Source organism: Podarcis bocagei (genome assembly GCF_964188305.1).
Source record: "Podarcis bocagei genome assembly, chromosome: 8".
NCBI classification, from domain to species: Eukaryota; Metazoa; Chordata; class Lepidosauria; order Squamata; family Lacertidae; genus Podarcis; species Podarcis bocagei.
Window position 1 is genome coordinate 79693178 of NC_138133.1, and position 26497 is coordinate 79719674.

General features: G+C 45.3%; 1 protein-coding gene and 1 long non-coding RNA gene across 3 annotated transcripts in view; both read right to left on the reverse strand.

The window, feature by feature from the left end:
- The window catches only part of LOC308593180, a 441755-nt gene that overhangs the window by 325932 nt on the left and 89326 nt on the right, over positions 1-26497 (reverse strand). The window lies entirely within an intron of this gene.
- On the reverse strand, positions 3951-14415 carry LOC308592797 (kelch-like protein 26). 2 transcript variants are annotated; one of them, XM_081204652.1, is made up of 5 exons: positions 14308-14415; positions 11825-11962; positions 10501-10579; positions 7450-7671; positions 3951-5549 (listed from the first exon to the last, which is right to left on the reverse strand). In XM_081204652.1, the coding sequence occupies exons 2-5, from the start codon at positions 11901-11903 to the stop codon at positions 4040-4042; spliced, it is 1890 nt and encodes a 629-aa protein (XP_081060778.1). In that variant the 5' UTR covers positions 11904-11962; positions 14308-14415; the 3' UTR covers positions 3951-4039. The 2 variants fall into 2 exon arrangements, with proteins under 2 accessions (XP_081060778.1, XP_081060779.1); XM_081204653.1 differs by lacking the exons at positions 10501-10579; positions 14308-14415 and having other exon boundaries at positions 11825-11964.

Below are 26497 nucleotides of genomic sequence, written 5' to 3' on the forward strand. Positions count from 1 at the left end.
TTGCATATAAGGCTCGTGTGAGCAGCACAACCTCTTGACGGCCAGCCAATCCCAGGCGTGCAGGAGGGCTGAGCCGACTGGCTGCCTCAGCGCCTCGCTCTCCTGCAGCAGAAGAGCTGCTGTGCTCCAACAGGCTCTGCTCCACTCGGCAGTGGCTGTTGGCTCTTCCCAATCCCCAGACTCCAAATCTTGGCCCCGGACTCTTGGCCTGGAGCCCCTGAGAGCCTGCGCCTGGGTGCCCCGCACCCCTAGCGCCTATGGGTAAGACGGCCCTGCCCAGAACAGACCCACTTAAATCAATGGACTCAAGTTTAGCGGTGGCTGCTATTTTTTGCATATTCAAACAGTGTCCTGGATCAATGCTGGGTCCAGGGTCCTTTGGAAGGTACAAAATGGTGGGTAAATTGTGAACATAGTTGGCAGGGTCATATGGAAAAGTATGAGGAGCATCCGAAGGGATGAAGCTGAGCCATGCACTCAGAAGGTCCTGGGTTCAACCCCCAGCCTGAAATCCTGAGGAACTGCTGCCAGCCAGTGCAGACAATGCTGAGGAAGATGGGCCAATGGTCTCACTCAGTATAAGCCAGCTTCCTAGAAGCTGCATAATCCTCTCCCACAACGAACAAAGAAGGAATCCATGCCATTACGGATGGATAACCCCATCCCCAGGAAGTTGTTGGAGAACTTAGAATCATAGGATGCTAAAGCTGGAAGGGACACCCAGGGTCATCTATTCCAACCCCCTGCAATGCAGGAATCTCAGCTAAAGCATCCATGACAGATGGTCACCCAACCTCTGCTTAAAAACCTCCAAGGATGGAGATTCCACCACTTCCCAAGGGAAGTCATTCCACCATCAAACAGCTCTTACTGTCAGAAAGTTTTTCCTGGTGTTTAGTTGGAATCTCCTTTTCTTGGAACTTCTCCCCTGTGCAAATAGGGTGGGGAATTCTGGGAGGCCAGTTCCTTGTACTCACCAGGAGCTTCACAAAGGGGCAGAGAGCGCGGGCTTTTCGACATGCACCAGGTGCAGTCAAATTTTGGAGAACGCAGCTGCTACTTTGCAATCAGCCTCGGCATACTTTGCTCAGAGGCAAAAGTGACTAGCTTCCTTCCACAATGCTGTAATTGCAAATTTCGCTCAATTAGGGATATGTGTGATGAAGCTCATTTAGGACCTGTGGCCACCTGCGGCCAACCTTTGCTCCTCAAAGAATACTGTGCACAGGTAAAAGTGTGCGTGCGTGTGTTTTAAAAATAATTGTTTTTTTTACAGCTACACAAACCTCTTTGCAATGCAGTTTGGCTAGCTCTCTCTGACACATATTCGAGAAGATGCTGGAGTCTAACCAGTAGTGGATGCTGTGGTGGGGCAAAGACGCTGACCTGACCTGCAAACAGGTGAGTCGCTGCTGCTGAGCGGGAGGGACAGAGTGAGGTGGGCACTGAGGTGGACGCAGCGCAATTGCACAGAAAGCTGACCGCTGGAGGTGGCAGTAAGAAAACTTGTTGGGTATTTTTATCATATGTGGTGGGAATGTAAAAAAGTGAAAAAAGTATGGGAAATGATATATAATGAAATGAAAAAAATGTTGAAACACACATTTATTAAGAAGCCAGAAGCATTTTGACTTGGCACTGTAGGAGATGATATAAATAGAAAGGATTGTAAATTATTTTTATATGCAGTGATGGCAGCAAGAATATTATTGGCACAAAATTGGAAGCAAGAAGAATTACCGACAAAAGAAGAATGGAGGATGAAACTGATGGACTATGCAGAATTAGGCAAATTAACAGGAAGAATTTGAAACCTGCAGGACCAGAGATTCACAGAAGACTGGTGTAAATTTATGGACTATTTGAAAAGTAATTGTGACCATCAGATTACGCTTGTAGGTTTGCAAGAAGTTTTGTAAGGTGAATTATTTGAATTATTGCAAAAACGGTAAAGAGAATTGTTAGTTAAGATAAGGCAATATGAACTTAAGAAATGCAGAAGAAGTGATAAGAATGGTGGATCATCAGAGGTGCTGATGGAAGTCCAAAAAGATTGTATAAGAAGTGAAATTTTGTTGTATGTATGATAATTAATATGTTACAATTAATAAAAATTATTATTAAAAAAAAGAAAACTTGTTGGGTAGGAGGTGGAAAGGAGTAGCTAGAAGCCTGAACAGCAGCCGTCCGCACTGCAACTATTTCATTGCAGAGTGCTGGGGGAAATTTGCAGGAGTCCACTTTTCTCTTCCAACACTGATTTCCCTTCCCTTCCAGGTTCAGACCCCACATATTGCCTCTTGTTGATTCAGGCTGGGAGATTAGTGATGAGCCATCTCTAAATTTGTCCCTCGAAAATCCTCACTAAATTGCCCCTTTGCCGTTTTCCCTTTCCTACAAGGGGGAGGGGTGGGGTGGGCAGAGAAAGCAGGTTTTAATTGCCGGTTTCTTCTCACTATTTAACTGCGTGATTTATATATATATATAAATATATTTAACACAACATAGAGACCTAATAAAGTTAGACATTCAAGAATAAAATATCTTGATATCCAAAACAAATCCACATGCTAATATCTGCAAATAACAATAACATATAGAATGAATACAGAAAGCTGGAAACCGATTCACCTCCCTGGAAGCCAATTATAAACTTTAAAGTGTAATAGTTCAATTATAATTTTTCTTTTCTCCTCTCTTAATAGCACTATTTATAGTCCTATTTCATCTTAAAAAAAAAAAAGGAAGGGAAAAATAACAAGAGGAAATCAGTAATAAAAGCCCCTACTCCCACGGGATGAGAAACAGGCTTTGGGAAATTTAGAGAGGCTGTGCCAGAGGTAAATCAGAGTCCTCAGCCCAGATCAACAGGAAGCAACATAATGGACTGAACTTTCAAAGAGGAAGTGTTCATCTTAAAGCCACAGCGGATCTGGAAAGTCTTACTAGCACTGAACCTCTCCCCACTGGGTAGGCTGATGCTGCAATTGGATTTTTTACTGCTCCCCCAAAAGGCACAAGTAAGGATGGGGAAAGCTTCATTAACTATGAACCCTGAAATTTTGTACCTCTTACAAACCAGTGCCAAAGTTTTGTCATTTTATATGGTTTTGTAGGGCCCCCCCCCAACAGAGTAATTGGTACATCCAATCAGGGTTCATAGTTAACACCCAGAAACATGGTCTGATTCACTCTAAACTGGTGCCAAAATTTTGTAGGTTAATAAAGCTGATGGGGGGAAAAACCCCCATGAGTTGCTTAGAACTAGTGATGGGGAGAATTTTGATTCAGTTTGTATTTAAAGGTGAATGTACTTAATCCACATTTTCCAAAGCAATTTGGATACTGAGACACGGCCACCCTCTGAAATGTGCACTTCTTTGATTTTTGCGGTGCCGAATAAGACTGCATATATTAGTGAAAATAATGTATGAAAAGGCATTATTTTAGGGGGGAATGCCTTGCAAAAATATGTCTTCTTAGGCAAAATTGCATACAAAAATGTGTGGGAGGAATTTGCAATAACATGCGGCTGAATTTTCTCGAGGACTTAAGTAAAAGAATTCAGAAACCGATGTGGAAATGTGGAGAACTGGGTTTAGGACTAGGAAAATGAGGAAATGAAATTGACAGATTGAGCCACCCCTATTTAGAACAGGAACAAGTAGTCCATGGACCTCTAGATTTTGCTGGATTAAAACCCTGACCATCGGCTATGTTTGCTGGGCTTTATGGGATCAGGAGTCCAACAATGTCTGGAGAGCCACAGATTCTCCATCCCTGCCTCGGGAAACACCAGAATACAAAATTCAAGGAGAACTTGGGTTGTGTTTTTTTTTAATTAAGCTTCCAGGAAAGGTGTAAGCTTTTCTGTTTCTGTTGTCCTTAACCCCATTATTCTGAGAGCAGCACCAATGAAATAAATGGGAGCTGGAGGCAAAGCAAAGTCCTACTTTCAGACGAGAGACAGACCTTTATTATGGGAGTCCATTCCTAAAAACACAGGGAAGCATGTGGAGCCTTTGAAGCGTTTGGGAGATCATCTTCCACCCCAACAGCAGTTAAGGCTGCAGCCCTCTCGAGAGGAAGAAGAGCTCAGCTGCTGCTTCTTGACATCATCCACCCCGGACACCGCTGGGCTCAGTGCGGCGCCAAACAGAAGGAGCTGGATTGGTTTTTTGGGCATCTTCAGGGGTGCGACGTTGGATATTCTCACCTGGGAAGCCGTCGTGGGGATTTCCTCAGGGCACCGGGTCCAGCTTGTGTCCTCTGGAACCCAGCTGTAAATCGTATTATAGGAGCGGGTTTCGTCCTTGCCCGCCAACAGGTAGATCTTACCTTGCCATTCCACCGCGCAAGAAAAAGCCAAGGCTGTCGGTAGCTCTGGGACAGTGACTTCCCAGCTCACCCTGCCATTCTCAAGGAGGTAAAAGCTCCCTTTGGTGCAGTTGGGGAGCTCCTCAGTGGCCATGGCGCTCTGGACCAGGAAATTGCCCCTTTCCTCGGTGTACCCACCGAAAACATATATCCCGTTACCGACTGAGACAGCCGCTGCACCGTAGCAGGCAAAGTCCATGGGCACCTCATTCCACCAGTCGGCATTTGTGTCGTAGATCAGAAGCCCCTTGTAGCTCCTGGAGGCTTTCCCCCCTACAAGGTAAAGCTTATTCCTGAGCACCGTTGAAGCTGGGTACATCACGGCAAGGGGCAGGCTGGAGATTGGGGCCCAGGCATTCTGCTCAATGCTGAAGGCCTCTGCGGAAGAGAGAGGGCCAGTATCGCTGCAGCCTCCGACAGCATACAGCTTTTTGTCACAGGCCAGAAAGGGGTGGAGGGCCCTGGCTGTGAACATGGATGGGAGCTGTGTCCATTGGCTGGTCAAGGAATCGTACTGATGCAGAGTGTCAACAAAAGAGCAGTCGGCCTTCTGACCTCCAGACAAGTAAAGCTTGCAGCCCATGGAGGCACATCCAGAGTAGCTCAGGTACTTCAGCGGCGGCAATGTCTCCCACTTCTCTGAGTTGGGGTCGAAACAGTACAGGTAAGATTCTGGGTCATCTCCATCCTGGGTCCTGCTCTCGTCGACCTTCAGGCAAGCAAGGCAGTCGTCGTACATGCCCTTCCTGAGCCCGCCACTCGCTTGGAGCCTCCCTGCCCCATCCAGCTCCTTCCACTTCAGACGCACGTGCCTGTAGTACTCTGCGGTGTCCGCCTGGACATCGACGAGCTCTTCGTGGGTGAGCAGCGAAAAGCGGACATGTCCGAGGAGCTCCTTGTACAGCGGGAGGCGTACGGAGGCCGCAGACTCCACCCAGTTGCGCACAGCCTGGTAGACGATCAGCTCAGAGGGCACTTCCAGGTTGTCCGAGGAGATGAGGCTGATTAAAGCTTTGGGTTCCAGGTTCAGGAAGGCTTCCTGCTTAGCGAGGGGCACAAAGTGTTGCTTGATGTAGCATGAGGCTGCGTTGAGCAAAGGCTGGTGGTTGTGCTGATGAGCCAGGCTGTAAAGGGTGAGGCAGTTGTTCATGGAGATGTTCATCTCGAGAAACCTGGCAGGGAAACAAAAGAGATGCCATCAGTTTTAGAGACCAATGCCTTCTCCCATTGAAATGTTTGGATGAAATATTGCTCTGGGAATTATGTGTCTCCCCATGTTGATATTCCCCGTCCCCTTCTCTCAACAGAAACATTGAGCAGTTAACAGAGGGGTGCCTCCCCTCCCTGATGCTGTAGACTACAGTTTCCATTATCCTTCCTATCTTGGCTGGGGCTGGTGGGAACTGTAGTCTAAAACATCTGGACAGACCATGTTGGCTACCCCCAGGCTACCAATACCAATAAAAAATAATTCTATCAACATCATAATGATGTGCACAGAGTAGCAGTGTTAGCAAGAAGGATGATTACATTCCAAAGAAACTTCATGCCTAAATGAGGCCAATAAAGGGGAAAGCCATTTGGGAAAGAAGAAGAAGAAGAAGAGTTTGGATTTGATATCCCGCTTTATCACTACCCGAAGGAGTCTCAAAGCGGCTAACATTCTCCTTTCCCTTCCTCCCCCACAACAAACACCCTGTGAGGTGAGTGGGGCTGAGAGACTTCAGGGAAGTGTGACTAGCCCAAGGTCACCCAGCAGCTGCATGTGGAGGAGCGGAGATGCGAACCCGGTTCCCCAGATTATGAGACCACCGCTCTTAACCACTACACCACACTGGCTCTCTAAGAAAGAGTTCCTTAACTGTGGGGTGCCATCACCAAAAAGGCCCTGCGATCTATATTGGTGGTTCCCAAACTTGTTTTCTCATGGACCACTTGTCTTGGCAGGCCACTTAATATCCCCCCCCCCCGTTGTTGTAATACACTGTGCTAGACACTGTGCGGTTTTTAACTGTATTTTTACAGTGGGTCATTGATCATCTGCGGACCACAGTTTGGGAACACCTGATCTATTCAATATTTATGTATAGGTTTTTAAAAGGAATGATAAGAATATTCTCTGACTAATGTTTGGGTTGCTTGGATTCTCTAAGACTTCTCAGTGATTTTCATATGACTAACCCATCAACTCTGTGAAGAGCTTCTCTTGCACTTGATGCAGATGCTGCAGTTAGTGCGCAATGCTGCAGCAGGTGTTCAGAGTGCAAAGTTGTGCTCTGTCCCACAGGCACCTGGTTGGCCAATGTGCAAACAGGATGCTGCACTAGATGGGGCTTTGGCCTGATCCACCTGGTGTCCTCTTACACCCATATGTTCTTAGGTGTTCAGTTTGCTATGCTTGGGAATGTGGCAGTCTTGCAATGTGTGCAAAAGTTTTAAAACGGAATGGGGTGACTTCCTTGCTGTCAGGGACTGGTCTGGATCGAAAGATTGGGAAATGCAATCACAGGGAGATCAACTCCTAATAGAAGAGGAGGAATATTCCCCCCTCCCTGCTTCCAGCATTTCCAGAAGCAGAGAGACAGGCAGACACAGAAGCTGCACAGTTGAGAGAGGAGCTATCCAGCTATGAGATAGTAGCTAAGCAACCAGAAAGGAGGGAGCAGCTGGGCGATACATCAATCGGGAGTGGGGGGAACCCCTCCCTCCCCCAAACTCAGAGGTCCAAGCGTGTCAGAGAACAAAGGAGACATGGGCGGCGGCGGGGGGGGGGAGACTTCCCGCTGGCCCACTTTTTGCTGCAGAAGTGGGGAGGAGTCAGAGTAGGCAACTGATATCCTTATGGAGGTTTGCCTGTTTGTGCTTGCAACATAATGCTGTAATAGAAGGACTATAGATCTACCAAATGCTTGTTAATTCTTATCAGTGAGAAGGGAGAGGGGAACTCCTGTACTTCTTTGTATCCTGTCTTAGTTTCATGATGTTAGCCACCCTGAGCCCGGCTCTGGCCAGAGAGGGCGGGGTACAAATAAAAATTTTAAATTATTATTATTGACTTGACACTTGCATTACCTTCCAGCAGTCTCTTTCAGTGGAAGGATCTGGAGCTTGCTAGCTGCAGTAAAGAGGTCCTGGGCAGTTTCTGCAGTGAGAGACACCTCTTCCGTGTAGAGATAGTCCAGCAGGCAGTGGAGTGTGGAAGCAGTGATGTCCTCAAGCTGGAACTCCCCGTTGTGTGACTCAGAATGGATGAACATATCTCTGAAATAAGGACTGACTGATGCCAACAGCATCCTGCATTTGGAAAGAAGAAACGTGCACATTATTTATTAGCTATATTTACTGGAGAGGGGACCATAGCTGTCAACTTTTCCCTTTTCTTGCGACGAATCCTATTCGGAATAAGGGAATTTCCCTTTAAAAAAGGGAAACATTGACAGCTATGCAGGGGACCCCCCCCCACTATTATTGCCTTCTGGGCATTGTGCAGGAAAAGAGTAAAGCCAAGTAAAATCACAAAAACCAGAACAAGCTTCAAAATGCAGTTTTAAAACACTGAGGGTAAGCTGCATTGCAAACAGCAGAAGTAGAGAATTTAGAATTTAATAGAAACACTTAAAAAGCCTGAGAGAATGAAAAGGGTTGGGTTTTTTTTGTCTGGTACCAAAAATGCATTAAATTAGTTGCCAGGTGGGCCTGTCAGGGGAGAGCATTCTATACATGTGGAGCCACTACTGAGGAGGCCATGAATCATGAAAGGGAACAAGATTCTCTGACTAATGTTCTTTTTCTTTTTTGGCCATGGAAAAGGGAGAGTTGTTTGGATTCTCTAAGACAGGGTTTCCCAAACTTGGATCTCCAGCTATTTTTGCACTACAATTCCCATTATCCCTGAGCACTGGTCCTGCTAGCTAAGGAGGATGGGAGTTGTAGTCCCAAAACATCTGGAGGGCTGTGTTTGCCCATGTCTGCTCTGTTCCATTCCTCTCCCCATTCCTCTCCCCACTAACCCATTAATTGTCTGCTGGAGACCCAAGCTTAGGGAACCCTGCTCTAAGACCTCTCAGCGCTCTTTCATTTGACTGGCCATCCAGTCTTCCTGGACCTTTCTCAGGTTTAGGACAGAGTGGCACTATATTGTGGGGTGCCCTCTGGTGCTTTTGGAAGGTAATGTGGAGTCATCGCTGCTCTAACTAGTGACTATTCTCCTGTGGGATATCACAATGTTCCTTCTCTTTCTCAAGCTCTGAGAGGAAGACCTTTCATTGCCTACAGACAGCCACCCAATCTTAAACAACTCCTAACCCACAATAATACTACAACCAGACTTAACACGGACACTGGCACCAGAGCCTGCAATAAACCCAGATGCCAACTTTGCTGCCACATACACCCGGACAACACCATTACTGGCCCCAACAACATCACACATACCATCTCGGGACTATTTAATTGCTCATCGTCTAACATTGTGTATGCCATCAAATGCCAACAGTGTCCTTCAGCTCTCTATATTGGACAAACAGGCCAAACCTTACGCCAAAGAATAAACGGACATAAATCTGACATCAAGAATCACAAAACAGAGAAACCAGTAGGAGAACACTTCAATCTCCCAGGACATTCTATACAAGATCTCAAAGTAGCTGTTTTACTACAAAGGAATTTCAGAAATAGACTGGAAAGAGAAGCTGCTGAATTGCAACTCATTACCAAACTTAAAACCATGGAGAGACCTGGCCTGAACAGAGACATTGGATTCTTATCTCATTATACATGACTAAGCCATTTCTCACCTTCTCACCCCTTACCTTTTCCTGTAAGACCTATTACAGTCGTTAAGAGTCGTCAACAGGCTCATCTCAGCTATCTGCCAATCTCCCATTCCCACCACCCTTCTGAGTAATACCCCTCCCCACCTTCTCACTATATAGAAGGATCTGGCAACTTCTGTTTCAGTGTATCTGAAGAAGTGTGCATGCACACGAAAGCTCATACCTAGAACTAACTTAGTTGGTCTTTAAGGTGCTACTGGAAGGAATTTTTTTATTTTGACTATGGCAGACCAACACGGCTACCTATCTGTAAATGTTCCTTTGTTGTTGTTGTTTAGTCATTTAGTCGTGTCAGACTCTTCGTGACCCCATGGACCAGAGCACGCCAGGCACTCCTGTCTTCCACTGCCTCCCGCAGTTTGGTCAAACTCATGCTGGTAGCTTCGAGAACACTGTCCAACCATCTCGGCCTCTGTTGTCCCCTTCTCCTTGTGCCCTCCATCTTTCCCAACATCAGGGGCTTTTTCAGGGAGTCTTCTCTTCTCATGAGGTGGCCAAAGTATTGGAGCCTCAGCTTCAGGATCTGTCCTTCCAGTGCACTCAGGGCTGATTTCCTTAAGAATGGAGAGATTTGATCTTCTTGCAGTCAATGGGACTCTCAAGAGTCTCCTCCAACACCATAATTCACAAGCATCAATTCTTTGGCGATCAGCCTTCTTTATGGTCCAGCTCTCACTTCCATACATCGCTACTGGGAAAACCATAGCTTTAACTATACGGACCTTTGTTCCCAACACTGGAGAAAAATCTGCATTCAGATGCAAGGAGTCCCTCGATTTGAACTGTGGTGGCATCCATATGTTGACAAGACTCTATTTCTCTCTTTTTCATCCAATTCAGCTGTCCTTGTGTCTTCCTGGATTGCCTAGATGCTATTCTGGACAGAGTGAGACCTAATAGGTTGAAACTCAAGGCAGATGTGACAGAGGTGATGATAACTCTCAAGCCTTGGTGTTGGGCAGCTTCCTACAACCTGCTGCCCTCCAGAGGTTTTGGACAGCAACTCCCAACATCCCTGACTATTGGCCATGCTGGAAACCACCAGAAGGGAAAGAGTTAGGTAGGGGATTTATATTTCTGGATACAAGCACCGAGTAAGTGTATGGCTCAAGTCCTAGAACTTCCACAGGACCACATGGGACCCAAAAGCCATTTAGATCTACCTGCTGAAAAGTTCCTTCTACATAAAACAACATTGTCCCTGTTGTGGTGGGAAATAGGCCAGGATCAAAACAAGTTTTGTCTTGTCTGCAAGGGGTTACCACTGCCTGCAATGGTACAGACTCACCTGTGGCAATGAAAGCTCTTTCCTTCCACGCCCAAGGTGACATCGCATAGCTGCTGGGTCTGGTATAGCTGTTTCAAGCCTTAAAAAGAAGAAAGGAAACAAAGCTGTTGCTACTCTTTCTCCACACAACAGCGAGATTTTGGGGAAATGGAATTATAGAACCAGAAGTAACCCTGAAGCTCATCTGGTCTAACCCTGAAGCTCAGCACAGGCTCTGTAATGTAGAATGCAGCAACAGCTTCCCTGACAAGTAGCCATATAGCTCGGCGTAGATACTATTTGTGGAGAGCCCACCACTTCCTAAAGCAGTCTGTTTAATTCTGAGCATCAGGCTGTTTCTCATAAACTGTAGCTTGGGAATCTTTGCTTCCCTGCAATTTCCACCCATTGGTTCTAAGTTCTCTGGAGCAACAGAGAATACGTCTGCTCCAACATTTGCAAAGACAGTCTTTCAGATATCTGAAGGCAACTGTTATGTCCATCTCCTAACCTTCTCTTCTCCGGGCTTACCACACCCAACTCTTCCTTTTTAAAAATCCTTTATTATTTTATTCACATGATATACATTCTTTACAACAAACAACTCCAAAATAAACAGATAACTCCAAAATAAAATCATATGTAACAAAACCATAGGTCTCATGTTTTCCTTTACACTGATCTCCTCTCCGATATCTTTACTTGATATTTGTTGCTGCTTTCTGCTTTCTGCTTTCCTTATAGAATCTTTATGAAAATTTAAATCTCTTAAATCCTATACCAATCTTTAACAGTTTCAATTAATCGCTTCACCTCCCTCCCCCACAGCCCAGTACTTCCCTCCACCCATTTTTTTTTTTTTGGGGGGGGGTGAAATCACTTTTATTTGATTTTACAAATGTAAATTTATAACAAAACAAATATATATCCACATAGAGAGATTTCTCTGGATCTCAAGACTCCCCCCCCATCTGATCCATGGGTCCTACTGTCAACATTTTCAACTGCATATTATTTCATAATCTACATTTTAAATCTATCCACATTGTCCATAGTATTTGTTACATTACAAGTGAGATTAAAATCCTGCTGATGTTTTCATCTGCTTACAGTTGTCTCCTAAATAAATTGTAAATTTCCCCCATTCTTTCTTTAAGTTTTTGTCTTCTTGGTCCCTGAGCTTTCCGGTCAGTTTTGCAATTTTGGCGTAGTCTAAAAGCTTGATTTGCCATTTCTCTCTTCTTTCCACACCTAACTCTTCCAACTGTTCCCTGCAGGACTTGGTTCCCACCACCCAAGAGTGAACCATCCCATTTCCCTTCACTCGGGAGATCTTGAGACTTACCCTGACATAAATAGGCTTCATGAGACGGAAGAGGTTTTTCTATGTCATCCTCTTCGTCGCTATCCCTCAGGGAATCCATTATCTCAGCCTCTAAAAAATGCTCAGGAATCACTCGGCAGCTTCATCACATCCACCTATCTGGAAATAGAATAAGACTATAGAGCTCAAACAGCCTTTCCCACTAACTCAGCCTTGTGTGGTGTAGTGGCTAATGTGTCAGACTAGGACCTGGGAGACCAGGGTTCAAATTCACACTCGGCCATGAAGTTCACTGGATGACCTTGGGCCAGTCACTGCCTTTCAGCTTAACCTACCTCACAGGGTTGTGGGAAATTCAGCGAGAAGAACCATGAACACCACCTTAATTTCCTTGGAGTAAAGGTAGTATATACCGTATTTTTCGCTCCATAAGATGCACTTTTTCCATCCTAAAAAGTAAGGGGATATGTGTGTGCGTCTTATGGAGCGGATGGCGCTGTGCAGCTCTCCCTCTCTGCGCAGCACCTCTTCAGCGAAGCGGGAGGAAAAACGGAAGGGGCTCCGTTTCTTCTCCCGCTTCTCTAGGGAGGCGCTGCGCAGAGAGGGCCACCTTAACCTCACTGGGTTATTGTGAGGTTGTTGTGTGATAGCCCTTGTATAGCCCCCTGAGCAACTTGACAAACAGACAGGAGAACATTATTCTTGTTTTCCCTCTTCAGTCAGTCTTGGATTCCATCACTGCCCAAACCATGTGCCTCTATCTCTCCAAACGGCCAGATGATCCCATCCTTTTTTTCTGGGGCTTCCTGTGAGAGAATGAAATCCAAGCACTAATGCCTGTTAAAATGCTTCTCCTGTTCACTTGCAAAATCAAGCTTTTGTAAAGAGGCTCTACAGAAATAAAAGATTCAGAATATTTTTTTTTCTTGTTTTCCTCCTCTAAAAACTAGGCGCGTCTTATGGTCAGGTGCGTCTTATAGAGCGAAAAATACGGTAGATGCAATAAAAAAATAAAATAAATAATTCCCCAACTTGGCACACTCTCGATGTTTTTGATTACAGTCTAGCTTTAGCCTTGGCCAGCATGACAAATGGTCAGGGATGATGGGGTTGCCCAAAAAATCTAGAGGGAACCCGATTAGAGAAGGCTGTCCTAATCCAAGTTCTTGAAATCCCAGGCTAGGAAATTTTTTCTCAGTTTCACATCCTGCCTCTTAGAGTGTGGTGCTGATAATGCCAAGGTTGCAGGTTTGATCCCCGTACGGGACAGCTGCTTATTCCTGCATTGAAGTATGTTGGACAAGTTTTGCACCAAATGGGGTAACCAATTTGGGTGCCCCAAAACCATACTGCCACTAAATATAGAATTTGTTTTGTCAGCTACAACCTGTGATCAACCTATTTCCAAAGGGAAAGGGAGAATTATGGCTATCGTCTAGGATTCAGCTTCCTGTCCAAGAGTTTCCAAGAACTTCTGCTCTGGAATTTCTCACAGATGCTTGGTTTACTTTTAACTTTTTTTTAACATTCAATTTTTTTTAAAGGATACTTTTAAATTTAGTTGCTAACATGCAAATATAGTACTTGCAGATTTGAACATATGTGTTTCAGACCACAGCATTGCAAAGGTATTGTGTTCTCATGATATCACAATACATTTTCTCATAAAAACATCTCCCGCCATGTGACCACCTGATAGTGTAAATTTTCATGTTTCCTGCCTCTAAGAATGGGGATCCCAAGGTTACCCCAAGACAATTTGCTGCCTCTGGTGAAGGACAAAATCGTGCCCCACTTCCTAGTGCACCTACAAAAGATGGCCAAAATGGCTGTTGACCCTTTGTTCAACACTGCTGACAAGACAGCATCATCCACTGTATAATAATAATAATACTAATAATACTAATACTAATAATTTATTTATACCCCACCCATCTGGCTGGGTTTCCCCAGCCACTCTGGGTGGCTTCCAACAGAATATTAAAATACAGTAGTCTATTAAACATTAAAAGCTTCCCTAAACAGGGCTGCCTTCAGATGTCTTCTAAAAGTCTGGTAGTTGTTTTTCTCTTTGACATCTGGGGGGAGGGTGTTCCACAGGGCGGGTGCCACTACCAAGAAGGCCCTCTGCCTGGTTCCCTGTAACCTCAGGAGCTGGACCTCAGGGTCCGGGTTGGATGATGGGGGTGGAGACGCTCCTTCAGGTATACTGGACCAAGGCAGTTTAAGGCTTTAAAGGTCAGCACCAACACTTTGAATTGTGCTCGGAAACGTACTGGGAGCCAGTGTAGGTATTTCAAGACCGTTGTTATGTGGTCTTGGCAGCTGCTCCCAGTCCGAGGTTAGCTTTGGGGTCACATTAGCAGGCCATGTGGGACACACAGGTCTGTTCACAGCTGCGTCCTGAAAAACTTCATGCCAGTCTCAGACAGCTGCTGCACTCTACCCAATGGTAGGGCTGGACCTCAGTGTGTGTGTATGTGTATGTGACCATAACTACTAACCTGTGTTGCAGAGACAAGGCCTCAATTTTTTTTTCTAGGCTTGCATAGCAGGGGAATCAAAGGAAGAATGATAATGGTCGCCTCCCCTCTATGTTCCAACGGCTCCAACTGCCAGTGGATGGCTCTTAAGGGTGCAGGCAACCTCAGGTACACAATGTGCTTTAAATGTGTAGTGTGCACACGGTAAGGATGGCTTTTGTCATTCCAGGACTATCCCTGGAAAACTGGGACACCTGGAGAGTATGGAGCTTTAACCACTGTTGCTGATTTGGTGGTGTAGAGCAGGTATTCAGTGCTATAGCAGACAACCTTAATGTCTTTCTTAATGCTCTCTCTCTCTCTCTCTTCTGGACTCTAGACACATATAAAAAATGTTGTGAAAATTCTTTTTTTTTAAAAAAGTTTTGAACAATGTATCAAATTTGCCATAGCTCACCATTGCCATCTAGTGTTACATTTCTATAATGCACTTTACAACACAAAACGGTTTATTTGCAGCTGTATAGCTGAGTTCTCTCTCTCTCTCTCTCTCTCTCTCTGTGTGTGTGTGTGTGTCTGTCTCTTGAAATGTATCTCTCACTAGAATCAAATCAAGCGGAAAAGAGAGCTGTTTCAAAAACTGTGAACTCTGGCCTGTGGCTGAAAAGCTACAAAAGCACCAGTCACCCTTTTTTGGGGATTTTTTTTGCAATTGCTTCAAATAGCTAAAAGACCCCCCCACGTTCCTTCTCTAGCCTATCATTTTCTTTAACCTCAAAAGGCGCCTGAATGATGCCCTTCAGAGGTCTTTGAAGCACCAAACTTTTCAATAGCACGTGTCACAAAACTTGCACCTGAGGCTCCGAGAATGCCAAGGCTGGAACTGCAAGATATCATTGCTTATCGAGCCAACTGCTGAGTGACACCGAAGTCAGTTCCATGTCGATGGAGGTGATTGTAGTAATGTCGCAAGCACAAAAAAAATACTGGTTGTTGTTATTACTTCTTCTGGCCACGTCTCCTACTTCACAGGTTACAATCGCCTCAAAAATCACCTCATTAGACGTAGCAATGCTTGTGAATAGCAGTTGCTGGAAACCACAGGAGCGGACAGGAGAAGAAGGCTCTTGTGGTCAAATCCTGCTGAGCATCCCACAGGCATCTAGTACCACAGGCACCTCTGACCATTAGGTCCAGTTGTGGCTGACTCTGGGGTTGCAGTGCTCATCTAAGCCGCTTCTGGTGAACCAGAGCAGTGCACGGAAATGCCGTTTACCTTCCCACCAGAGTGGTACCTATTTATCTACTTGCACTTTGATGTGCTTTCAAACAGCCACTGGGAGTGCGGAATTAAATGGTCCATTGGCTGACCCAACAGGCTCGTTATGCTCTTATGTGGAAGGATATTGTGAAATTGGAGAAGGTTCAGGATAGGGCAAACCGAAATGATCAAGGGGGATGAGAAACTCCCATAAGAGAAAAGGTTACAACATTTTAGTTTACAGCTTCTTTATAGTTTAGAGAAAAGGTAAAGGTAAAGGGACCCCTGATCATTAGGTCCATTCGTGGCCAACTCTGGGGTTGCGGCGCTCATCTCGCTTTATTGGCCAAGGGAGTACAGCATGGCCAGCATGACTGAGCTGCTTCTGGCGAACCAGAGCAGCGCATGGAAATGCTGTTTACCTTCCCACCGGAGTGGTACCTATTTATCTGCTTGCACTTTGATGTGCTTTCAAACTGCTAGGTTGGCAGGAGCAGGGACCGAGCAATGGGAGCTCACCCCGTCGCGGGGATTTGAACCTCTGACCTTCTGATTGGCAAGTCCTAGGCTCTGTGGTTTAACCCACAGCGCCACCCGCGTCCCTAGAGAAAAGGTAAGTGTATAGAACTATTCACGTGTGGAGAAAATGGACAAGGAGAAGTTTTATCTTCCTGTCTCATTCTTCTTCTTATTTGGCGATCACTCTTAGCCAAATACTACTACTACTACTACTACTACTACTACTACTACTACTATAAATAAATAAATTTTATTTATACCCCGCCCTCCCCGGCCAGAGCCGGGCTCAGCATGGTTAACACCAGTAAAATTACAGTAAAAACATAATAGGGAAAAAAACCCAATTTAAAATACAGGTTAAAATGCAGCCTCATTTTAAAAGTAGCCCATAGATCAAAACCATAAGGGGAGGGAAAAATAAGGGTTAGACTGAGTCCAAACCAAAGGCCAGGTGGAACAGCTTTGTCTTGTAGGCCCTGCAGAAAGATGCCAAGTCCTGCAGGGCCCTAGTCTCTTGTGACACAGCGTCCCACCAAGTCGGAGCCAGTACTGAAAAGGCTCTGGCCCTAGTAAGACTGTCTTCCATAAACAGGTTTTAACAGTGAGTCCGTAAGTGGTTGTGGAGGCCATTTCTGGACCCACACGTCCTTCCACAGTGGGGGGACATAGGTTTCTGGGTGGGAGTTGATCACGGTGTGGATTTGCCAAGCGTGCCTTCCTCTTAGCGCCTTTCTCCCTTTCGTCCTGAGTTTGAGTGTCTTCAGAGTCAATGACACCTTTGGTAAAGGCTGTTCTCCAGCTGGAGTGCTCGCAGGCCAGTGTTTCCCAGTTGTTGATGTTTATACTACATTTTTAAAATAGATTTGCCTTGAGAGAGTCTTTAAACCTCTCTCATAACACTAGAATGTGTGGACATCCAATGAACTGTTGAAAGATTCAGAATTGATAAAATAAAGTACTTCTTCACATAGCACATAGTTAAACTGTGGAACTCACTGTCTCAGGAGGCAGTGATGGCCACAAACTTAGATGGCTTTAAAAGAGGATTGGGCAGATTCATGGAAGATAAAGCTATTAACAACTTCTAGATTGAGTGGCTCTGTTCAGCGTCCACTGTTGGGGGCAAAATGCTTCTGAATACCAGTTGCTAGAATCCTGCTGCCCACAGAGGAGCAATGACATCTGAATAGGCTTAATCTTCTGTCTCTTTTTCTATGTAGCAGATCTGTTATGTACTGAAGTTCTCACCCTGGGCCAGCAGGGGGATAGTGTAGATAGTTATGCAAATGAAGGATCGAAAGTGACGTTCAGTGATTGGATAGTTTTAGAAAATTGTTACAGTTACGTTGTACTGGAGCTCTATATAAGCAGGCTGACTGAACCCTTCAATTCAGTTCTGTTCTGGCGTGTGAACAAACAAGAGCTGTTTGAAGAATCGCTGTGTTGTCTGATATGTTCACTCACAACTTAACAAGATCACTCTCCTAGTCAGCAGAATACATTTTTCCTGTGCTACTCAGCTCAGAAATTATGCACCATCACACCATCAGCACAGTTGTGCAGGCAATGAACCAGCAACTGGCCGGTTCTTAGTCAATACAGCAATGTTGACTTGTTATCCAGAGGCAGCTGTACTCGGAGCATCGCATTTCAGGGATGAAAATGTAATGGTTCTTGCCCTGCCTGTCTGCCTTCGAGATGAATGATTAAAGAATGTGAAAGATGTGCAAGTTCTGTTCTAAATTCTGCACCAGGAAAACACAAATTCATGCAAATAAAGAATGTTTCTCTGCATTCCTTATTTGTTTATTTGGTTGTTTTTGTGTGTTTTTTAAACCCAAAAACATAAAGTGGCTTGTCAATTTACTTTGATTCCATCTGCGGAATTAGGAGTTTAAAAAATGGCGGTGGCAAGAGGCGACGTACGAATAAACGAGTGACAGCATAATATAACCAACAACTACAGTATGAAGATGAAACTTGTTATTAATATAGCACTTTCCCCCTGGAGTGCTCACATGCATTATCTCAATAACCTTTGCATCAACTCTGCAAAGTAGACCAATATTTTGTTATTATTGTCAAATGGGGTGGTTGGTGCCAAGCCTGAAATTGCAGCGAGTTAATGTCTAAGGCTGCATACACACCATGTATTTTAAGCACAACTTCCCCTGGAGAATTTTGGGAACTGTAGTTTGTTAACAGCGCAGCGTGAGGAGCAAACTGCAGTTCCCAGAATTCTCTGCGGGGGAAGCCATTTTAAAAAAATGTACTTTATATGTAGGGTATGTACACAGGCTATGCTGGGAATTTCTTCAGGAACATGCAGTTCTTCAGCTCTTCAGCCATTCTCTTAATAACAGTAGCCAATGCGCTCTTCTCCAAAGGTTGGGTTACAAATGCCACTATCCAAAACCATTGTCTGTGCTTGTTCCGCAGATGGGAATTGTAGTCCAACAACTTCCGGATGGCACCATTGTTGAGTGGTGGGACAGCGGTAAGACTGCTAGCATCTTTGCAAAGCTAAGCAGGGTCTGGTATGGTTTCAAATTGGATGGGGTACTGTGCGCTGAGATTCCTTCACTGCAGGGGTTTGGCCTTGATGACCCTTGGAGTCATTTCCAAGTCTACCATTCTATGATTCTATGAGGTCTACCAGTGTTCAAAGAGATCCATTTGGCCTTGGGTTGGGAGCAACCATGTTTGTGCTGTTGTTCCAAGTACAGTGGTACCTCGGGTTAAGTACTTAATTCGTTCCAGAGGTCCGTTCTTAACCAGAAACTGTTCTTAACCTGAAGCACCACTTTGGCTAATGGGGCCTCTCGCTGCTGCTGCGCTGCCGGAGCACGATTTCTGTTCTTATCTTGAAGCAAAGTTCTTAACCCGAGGTAATATTTCTGGGTTAGCGGAGTATGTAACCTGAAGCATATGTAACCCGAGGTACCACTGTACCACTTCCTGGAAATGATACGATAATGATACGATAATCTTTATTGTCATTGTCCCATACAGAACAACGAAATTGAAAAACCTACATCAGACATTCAAAACCCACAAGCCTGCTATCCCAGCTATCCCAACCTGGTTAGCCCCCTGGAAACTCTGATACCCCATGTTTAAATACAATATACTCCCATAGAGACTCCTTATACTGTGTTTAAAACCAAAAGTGGTGGTGGCACTTGCCATTCTTATGATAAGAAATGCTCTGCTGGGGGAGGGGGACAAAAATAGGGGGTTGAGGAGGGTCAGTTGTGGGGAGAGTGAGAAATGTCCCTATTTTCATGTGATGAATGTTGGAGGGTATGTAACGGGAATCTCTGATGACCACAAATGTTTCACATCAGGATCCTTGGAGCCTCTTTTGCAGACTCGTCTTAGTAAATGTCCTTGCAATTGCGTTTGCATTCTCTTTTTAAAAGCAGGCCTACCCCCCTTAATTATTTTGGGAAAGCCAGTGCGCTGTCCCTCTTACCCAGTGCGCTGTCCCTCTTTCCCAGTGCGCTGTCCCTCTTTCCCAGTGCGCTGTCCCTCTTTCCCAGTGCGCTGTCCCTCTTTCCCAGTGCGCAGTCCCTCTTTCCCAGTGCGCTGTCCCTCTTTCCCAGTGTGCAGTCCCTCTTTCCTGGCCTGTGCTCTTGGAAATCCATTTCCCCAATTTCTGCCTTTTGGAGATGCTGTGTCATTACTTTGTTAATTGCTGGAGTTGTCATTCTTCGGAGCTCGGCTCCCTCCCCAGGGTCTCTGGAAGTTAATTCTCAGAGACGATAACTGTGTGTTTCTGTATGCGTTCGTGTGGGTTGGATGAATATTATCTCACGGGGGTGGATTCATGCACATGAATGCTAAGTTACTAGGCAGACAGCTCAGGTGCTTTATTTTACAGGGGACCCCCCTCTGTTCAAAGGTCAATCCACTCCAAATCAAAGGTAAAGAGCCCTCAGAAGTTGTCCACTAACCCGTAAAATACCTGGGAAAGGGATTCAGTTGTCACACAAACCACCTGGTCACAGTCTTGTCCCCCACTATGTTGAGACGCGCACGGGATATAAATGAATGAATAAATATTGCTTTTGGTTTGCGCATTAATCATTTATTACGGCGCCATTTACTTCAGAGTCCCGGCGCCAACTGCTGTGACTGAGAAATGTTTTGAGGCAACAAAGCCTGTCTATTGCAGATGCTGCTCCATATTCCAACGCCAGCTGCCAGCAAGGGAAGACTTGCTTCCATTATGGGTTGAGCGACCTACGGCTGATCAGGCCCAATGCTTTGCCCCAGAGGATGGGAGCTGTAACTTGGCAACTGGCAGATGCCTGTAAGAGGATACTTGCTTCTGTTATGGCCTGAATGAGATTTAGCCACTCAATCTTCTTTCTTTACCTCAGAAAACAACACCGAGGAAGGCCCAGCCTGAAGGCAGGAAATCCCACCTGAGTAACGCTGTCACGATTGTGGCATTTCTTCGATATCATTTTTATTGTGAGAATTGTTTCACAAGCCACTTCAAGAGCCTCTCGGGGTTATAAAGTGGGGTCTAAGCATTCTGATTTTTTAAATATATCATCTTTTTGGTGGCGTTTAAAAAAATATTCAAAAATATCTAAAAGAAGAAGAGATTTCAGCTCAGCTTTGAAACCAAGCTTTAAACGCAGTGCTTCTAATTATACAACATCAGACAGGAAAGTGTGAGGAGGAGCCCCCCAAATTTCATAATTGAGAAAAAGTGACAGTGTCATTTTTGGCATCTCGAGCCAAAATCACAGCTTCTGTTACAGCACCAGCATCTGTGCAGTTCTAATTAACGCTGGCGTTACCCTCGGCTTTCTGCTAGACAAATCTGATTTGTGCTGTATTGTGTATAAGACTCGCCTCATTTGGGGAGGGAGAAGGGCGCCCCGTGTACAATTCCGCATACCGGTTTAAAACTGCTTTGGACTCCTTCAGTAAATAAGAATTCCATATAAATGTAAAATATTCCATAATTGTTTATTATGATTCTCTGCACGGCAAGCGCCTCTGGGACGTTCCCTTTGGTGCGCGTGAAGCATGGCGTGTTGTGATGCTGATATCCCACCCTGTGTTGCGCCTCGCCACAGCTCGAGGAGCTTCACACATATTAAGAAAAATTAGATAAAGGAGCCAGCTCTCTGCATGCATAGCATTAAAGCACGACCTGCGACATTCTTCTTTCAAGCATTTCTGAACAGAGAATCTTGTCTCCAGAAAGTGAAATGCCTCTTCTCTTCTCTGCCTCCCACCGCCATTGTTTGGTTCCACTTAGCTTAAATCTACCCTGTGGGGCTACAGAGTGGGGTCATTGTTCTTTGAGTGGCTGGTGTCTTCCGATCACATGTATACGAAATAAAGTACTTGGATATATATTTGTGTGTGTTCATTTATTTGCTTTAATGATTGCTCAATCGCTGCCATTCCATACAAGAGATTAGATAGATAGATACAGCGGTACCTCGGGTTACATACGCTTCAGGTTACAGACTCCGCTAACCCAGAAATAGTACCTTGGGTTAAGAACTTTGCATCAGGATGAGAACAGAAATCGCGCGGCAGCAGTGGGAGGCCCCATTAGCTAAAGTGGTGCTTCAGGTTAAGAACAGTTTCAGGTTAAGAACGGACCTCCAGAACGAATTACCGTAAGTACGTAACCAGAGGTACCACTGTAGATAGATGATAGATAGATAGATAGATAGATAGATAGATAGATAGATAGATAGATCCCCTCTCTCTCTTACACCCACCCACCCACCCACAAAGGAGCATAGCTAGAAAAAATGGGCAACCCTGGATACAAAGCAGAGATGGGAACTATATTATATAGGCGCCCTGCTTTTTGCTTAGCACCAAGTCAAAATATCTTTCTTTTTTAAAATGAATCTCTTTAAGCTTGGGAATTTCAGGAGGCTTTGGGGAAAACAGGAACCAGAGTTGAAGGCAATGAAGTTGTTCAGGGAGCCTTAACATTAAGATCTGTGTGTGAAAATGGCTGTCTTTAGTTTTAAAGACTCCATGAAGGCTACTAGAGTTTTCCCCAGTGCATCTTCTCCCCAGCCCACAATGCCCCAGACATAGAGTCACTCCAGGGCATTCTGGGAAGGGTGGGGGAAATGGCAGCTGCCACCCAAAATGGCCGCTATTAGTGAGGGTCTTCCATCTTGTAGGGTGGCCACCATGTGAGGGAGCCGATTGGTTTCATTTGCCCTGCATTTCTGTTTTATCTGGGATCCTCCAGGATACAAAATCATTTTTTAATAAACAAAACACTGTCTTATTTACAATACTAGAACTCAACTCTCAGTTTAATTCCTTCCATGCCGCTTCCCTGTCCCTAAATAATTTCTCACTGAACAAAACCCAGATTTTATTTTAACAACATGCCGAATATGTTTCCAATATCCCCTTTTAAAGGACAGTCTGAAACTCTCCACGAGAGAAGTCCCACCAGCCTTTTCCGAACGCTGATTTGCATTTTTGATCGTGCAGTAATATCACTTCCAGCCAAGCCATCTGCTGGGGAGTTTATTACCACATGTAAGGCAAAGTCTTCCCATTAGATCCAGAACAGGGATGATAAAGTAGCTCAGTCCTCTCTCTCTCGCCTGCATTTCCAATATAGATTGGTGTCAGCTGAGTTGCCGAACAGCTGCACAGATGATGGATTTTCTGAAAATATACACTGTTCTTTGACCAAAAGGCTCTCTCTCTCTCAATTCCACCGTTGCCAGGAGTCTTGCTGAAATTAATGCCCTGGGAGAAGTCAGATTCCATTCCATTCCACGTAGATCTTTGCATTCTGTCCCTAGTTGATACACACTAGGTCTTCCCAGTGTTCTATTAGTAATAGAATGATGCACCAGGAATGGACATGTATAATGCAATTTCCCTCTCGCACACGCATATATGCATGTACACGCGCACCCTGAGGAAAATGCCAGTGTTAGGAAATAGCAAAGTTTCAGATGGAGCAAGTGGGGGGGGGGAGAGCAATGAGAGCACATCTTATTTATTTATTTTAAGTAGTCCCTCTGGGTCCCTTTCTCTACCAAAGGGTTCAAGGTGACATACAACAGGAACAGCAGCGACTCACCAATAAAAATGTAAACAATTTCTGGGCGATAAAAATAGAACATTTGCCAATAACGAAAACAGCCACCGCCACAGTCAATAAAACAGCAGTTCATAAACCCAAGAACCACTAAAATGATGAAACAGTGGAGCAATCACTTAAAAGGCTTGGGAGGTCGGTGGGAACGGTGATAACTTAGTAGCATAATGCTAAAAAACTGAGGTGCCAGATGAGTCAATTGGGGGTGGTTATTCCAAAGGGTGGTTGGGTAGTGTTCTCGAAGCTACCAGCATGAGTTTGACCAAACTGCGGGAGGCAGTGGAAGACAGGAGTGCCTGGCGTGCTCTGGTCCATGGGGTCATGAAGAGTCGGACACGACAAAACGACAAAACAACAACTACAATTCCAAAGGGACATGGGTGGCGCTGTGGGTTAAACCACAGAGCCTAGGACTTGCCGATCAGAAGGTCGGCGGTTCGAATCCCCGTGACGGGGTGAGCTCCCGTTGCTCGGTCCCTGCTCCTGCCAACCTAGCAGTTCGAAAGTACGTCAAAGTGCAAGTAAAGAAATAGGTACCACTCCGGCGGGAAGGTAAACGGCATTTCCGTGCGCTGCTCTGGTTTTCCAAAAGCGGCTTAAGCATGCTGGCAACATAACCCAGAAGCCGTATGCCGGCTCCCTCGGCCAATAAAGCGAGATGAGCGCCGCAACCTCAGAGTCGGCCACGACTGGACCTAATGGTCAGGGGTCCGTTTACCTTTATTCCAAAGGTAAAGATCCAGAACTGAAAAAAAGACCCTCTCTCTGGTAATCACCTGCCTCCTCTCAGTTGTTCCTCTGGTGATTCTAAGAAATGTTCCTTTTCCTCATAAGAGCCTCTTGACTTAAGTCTCATGGCATTCGTCTCATTGCTAAAGTAGATGTTTGTTCAACACGTAGCATACAGGGACAGGGAACCTGTCTGACCTTTGGGACTCTACTTCCCAGTCATTGAGTGGTTTTTGTCTAGCTGGAATCAGTGGCGTAGCTAGCTGCTCGGGTGCCTGGTGCGGGGGGGTGTCCTGCAGCTGGGGGTGGGGTGATCTCCCCATGGGGGCAGGGCGAGCCTCTCTGACGCTTGAAGCCTCTCTGCCTCCTCCCCCTCAGCTGTAGGGCGGCTGAAGGAGAGGCAGTAGGCAGACGCAAGTCCCAAGCTGCCGTTTCAGGCAGCGTGGAACCTGCAGGAGCCTAAGCCACTACGTCACTCCTAAAAAGTTTCGTCAATCCTATTTTTTATTTTTTTGAAAAACTCATTTTGTAACCTAAAGGGTGATTTTTCATTCCTACAGTAACCCCCCCTCAGTGATGACACCCAGGGCGGACTGCACCCCCCTTCCTCCGCCACTGGCCAGAATGTGTCCTTGAAGTCCAATCATTCTAGATGGAGCTAGCCTAGTTGGAGAGCAGAGAAGGGTGTGCAAGTGTGTGTAATACCTACTCTACTGTGTCTTATCTTACTATATAATAAAATTGTAATGCTGTCACCACGCAGCAGTTCATGTGGTTGTCAACAAGAGAGGGCACGGGTGAGGAGGGGTTGGCCAGGTTTGGGAGAAGGGAGGTTGGCAAAGTTGTTGGTGGGATTGGCATGTTGAGTGAGCAGGGGTGGCAGCCCCTAGCATAGGTAAAATTCACAACCTCTGCTCTGTCCTTTGGCTGAAAAAGATTCCTGTATACAGGGAGGAGAGCTGGACTCTTTGAGAACTGGGTGTAGGTTTGCAATGACTTTGCTGCTACAGTGGGTTCTGCATCTGCCACCATCAGAGGAAGAGATCATGGGAGACATCAACAGCAGCAACCTAGTGAAGAAGCCCTGCACTGTAAGGGACTAATACCTGACTGCTTCAACAGCCATTTTCAGGCCAGGAGATTCAGGCGCAAGATGGTAGATGAATTGCTTGAGAATTGCTACTGCTGTGGCTGCTGATGGGTCTAGAGACCATCCTACCTGTGAGTGCTGCAAGACGTCCTACTCAGGATACACAGAGACTATTGTTTAGGAGTTTTTGTTGGGGTCAAGATTCAGTTTTTGATATGCTTAAGTTTGCTGTTATCGTTTTATTTATTTATTAGGTAACAAACTTTGCATACTGCTTGGTTTTTACAAAAAAAGCAGATGAAAAACAAATCTCCTTTGCCTCCAGATGACCTAGAGACTCTACCTTGGTTTTGGACAGATACTTCTACCTAGCTGTGCACAGTCTGTAGCTGAAAATGAAGCAGATGTCACATTTTGTTTTTACTGCATAGTATAAGGGTAGCCAATGTGATGCACGCCAGATTATTGCTGGACTACAACTCCCATCATTCTTGCTCATTGGTGATGCTGGATGGGGCTGATGGGAGCTGTAGTCCAAAAACACCTGGGGGGCGCAACATTGGCTACCCCTGGCATAGTACATCACAACAGCATGATTACTTTTATTTAAAAAACCAGACTGCAATGAAATATGATAGCTACTAGCCCATGCAAGTACAGTTGACATCTTAATCAGATTTCATTAGAATCATAGAATCATAGAATCATAGAATCATAGAGTTGGAAGAGACCACAAGGGCCATCGAGTCCAACCCCCTGCCAAGCAGGAAACACCATCAGAGCACTCCTGACATATGGTTGTCAAGCCTCTGCTTAAAGACCTCCAAAGTAGGAGACTCCACCACACTCCTTGGCAGCAAATTCCACTGTCGAACAGCTCTTACTGTCAGGAAGTTCTTCCTAATGTTTAGGTGGAATCTTCTTTCTTGTAGTTTGGATCCATTGCTCCGTGTCCGCTTCTCTGGAGCAGCAGAAAACAACCTTTCTCCCTCCTCTATGTGACATCCTTTTATATATTTGAACATGGCTATCATATCACCCCTTAACCTCCTCTTCTCCAGGCTAAACATGCCCAGCTCCCTTAGCCGTTCCTCATAAGGCATTGTTTCCAGGCCTTTGACCATTTTGGTTGCCCTCCTCTGGACACGTTCCAGTTTGTCAGTGTCCTTCTTGAATTGTGGTGCCCAGAACTGGACACAGTACTCCAGGTGTGGTCTGACCAGAGCAGAATACAGTGGCACTATTACTTCCCTTGATCTAGATGCTATACTCCTATTGATGCAGCCCAGTCCTATTGATTAGCATAATTGCCAGTCCTATTGATTAGCATAATTGCCATTCCCTAATTTATGAACCATTGGCCTATGCCTTCTGTAGAACATGGCAATCAATGCTTGAGCCCAGCAAGTGTCTTAATTATCTGGTAGCCATCTGGTAATACTCTAACAAGGCAGAAGTTAGCATAGGAACACAGGGAGCTCCCTTTTACTGA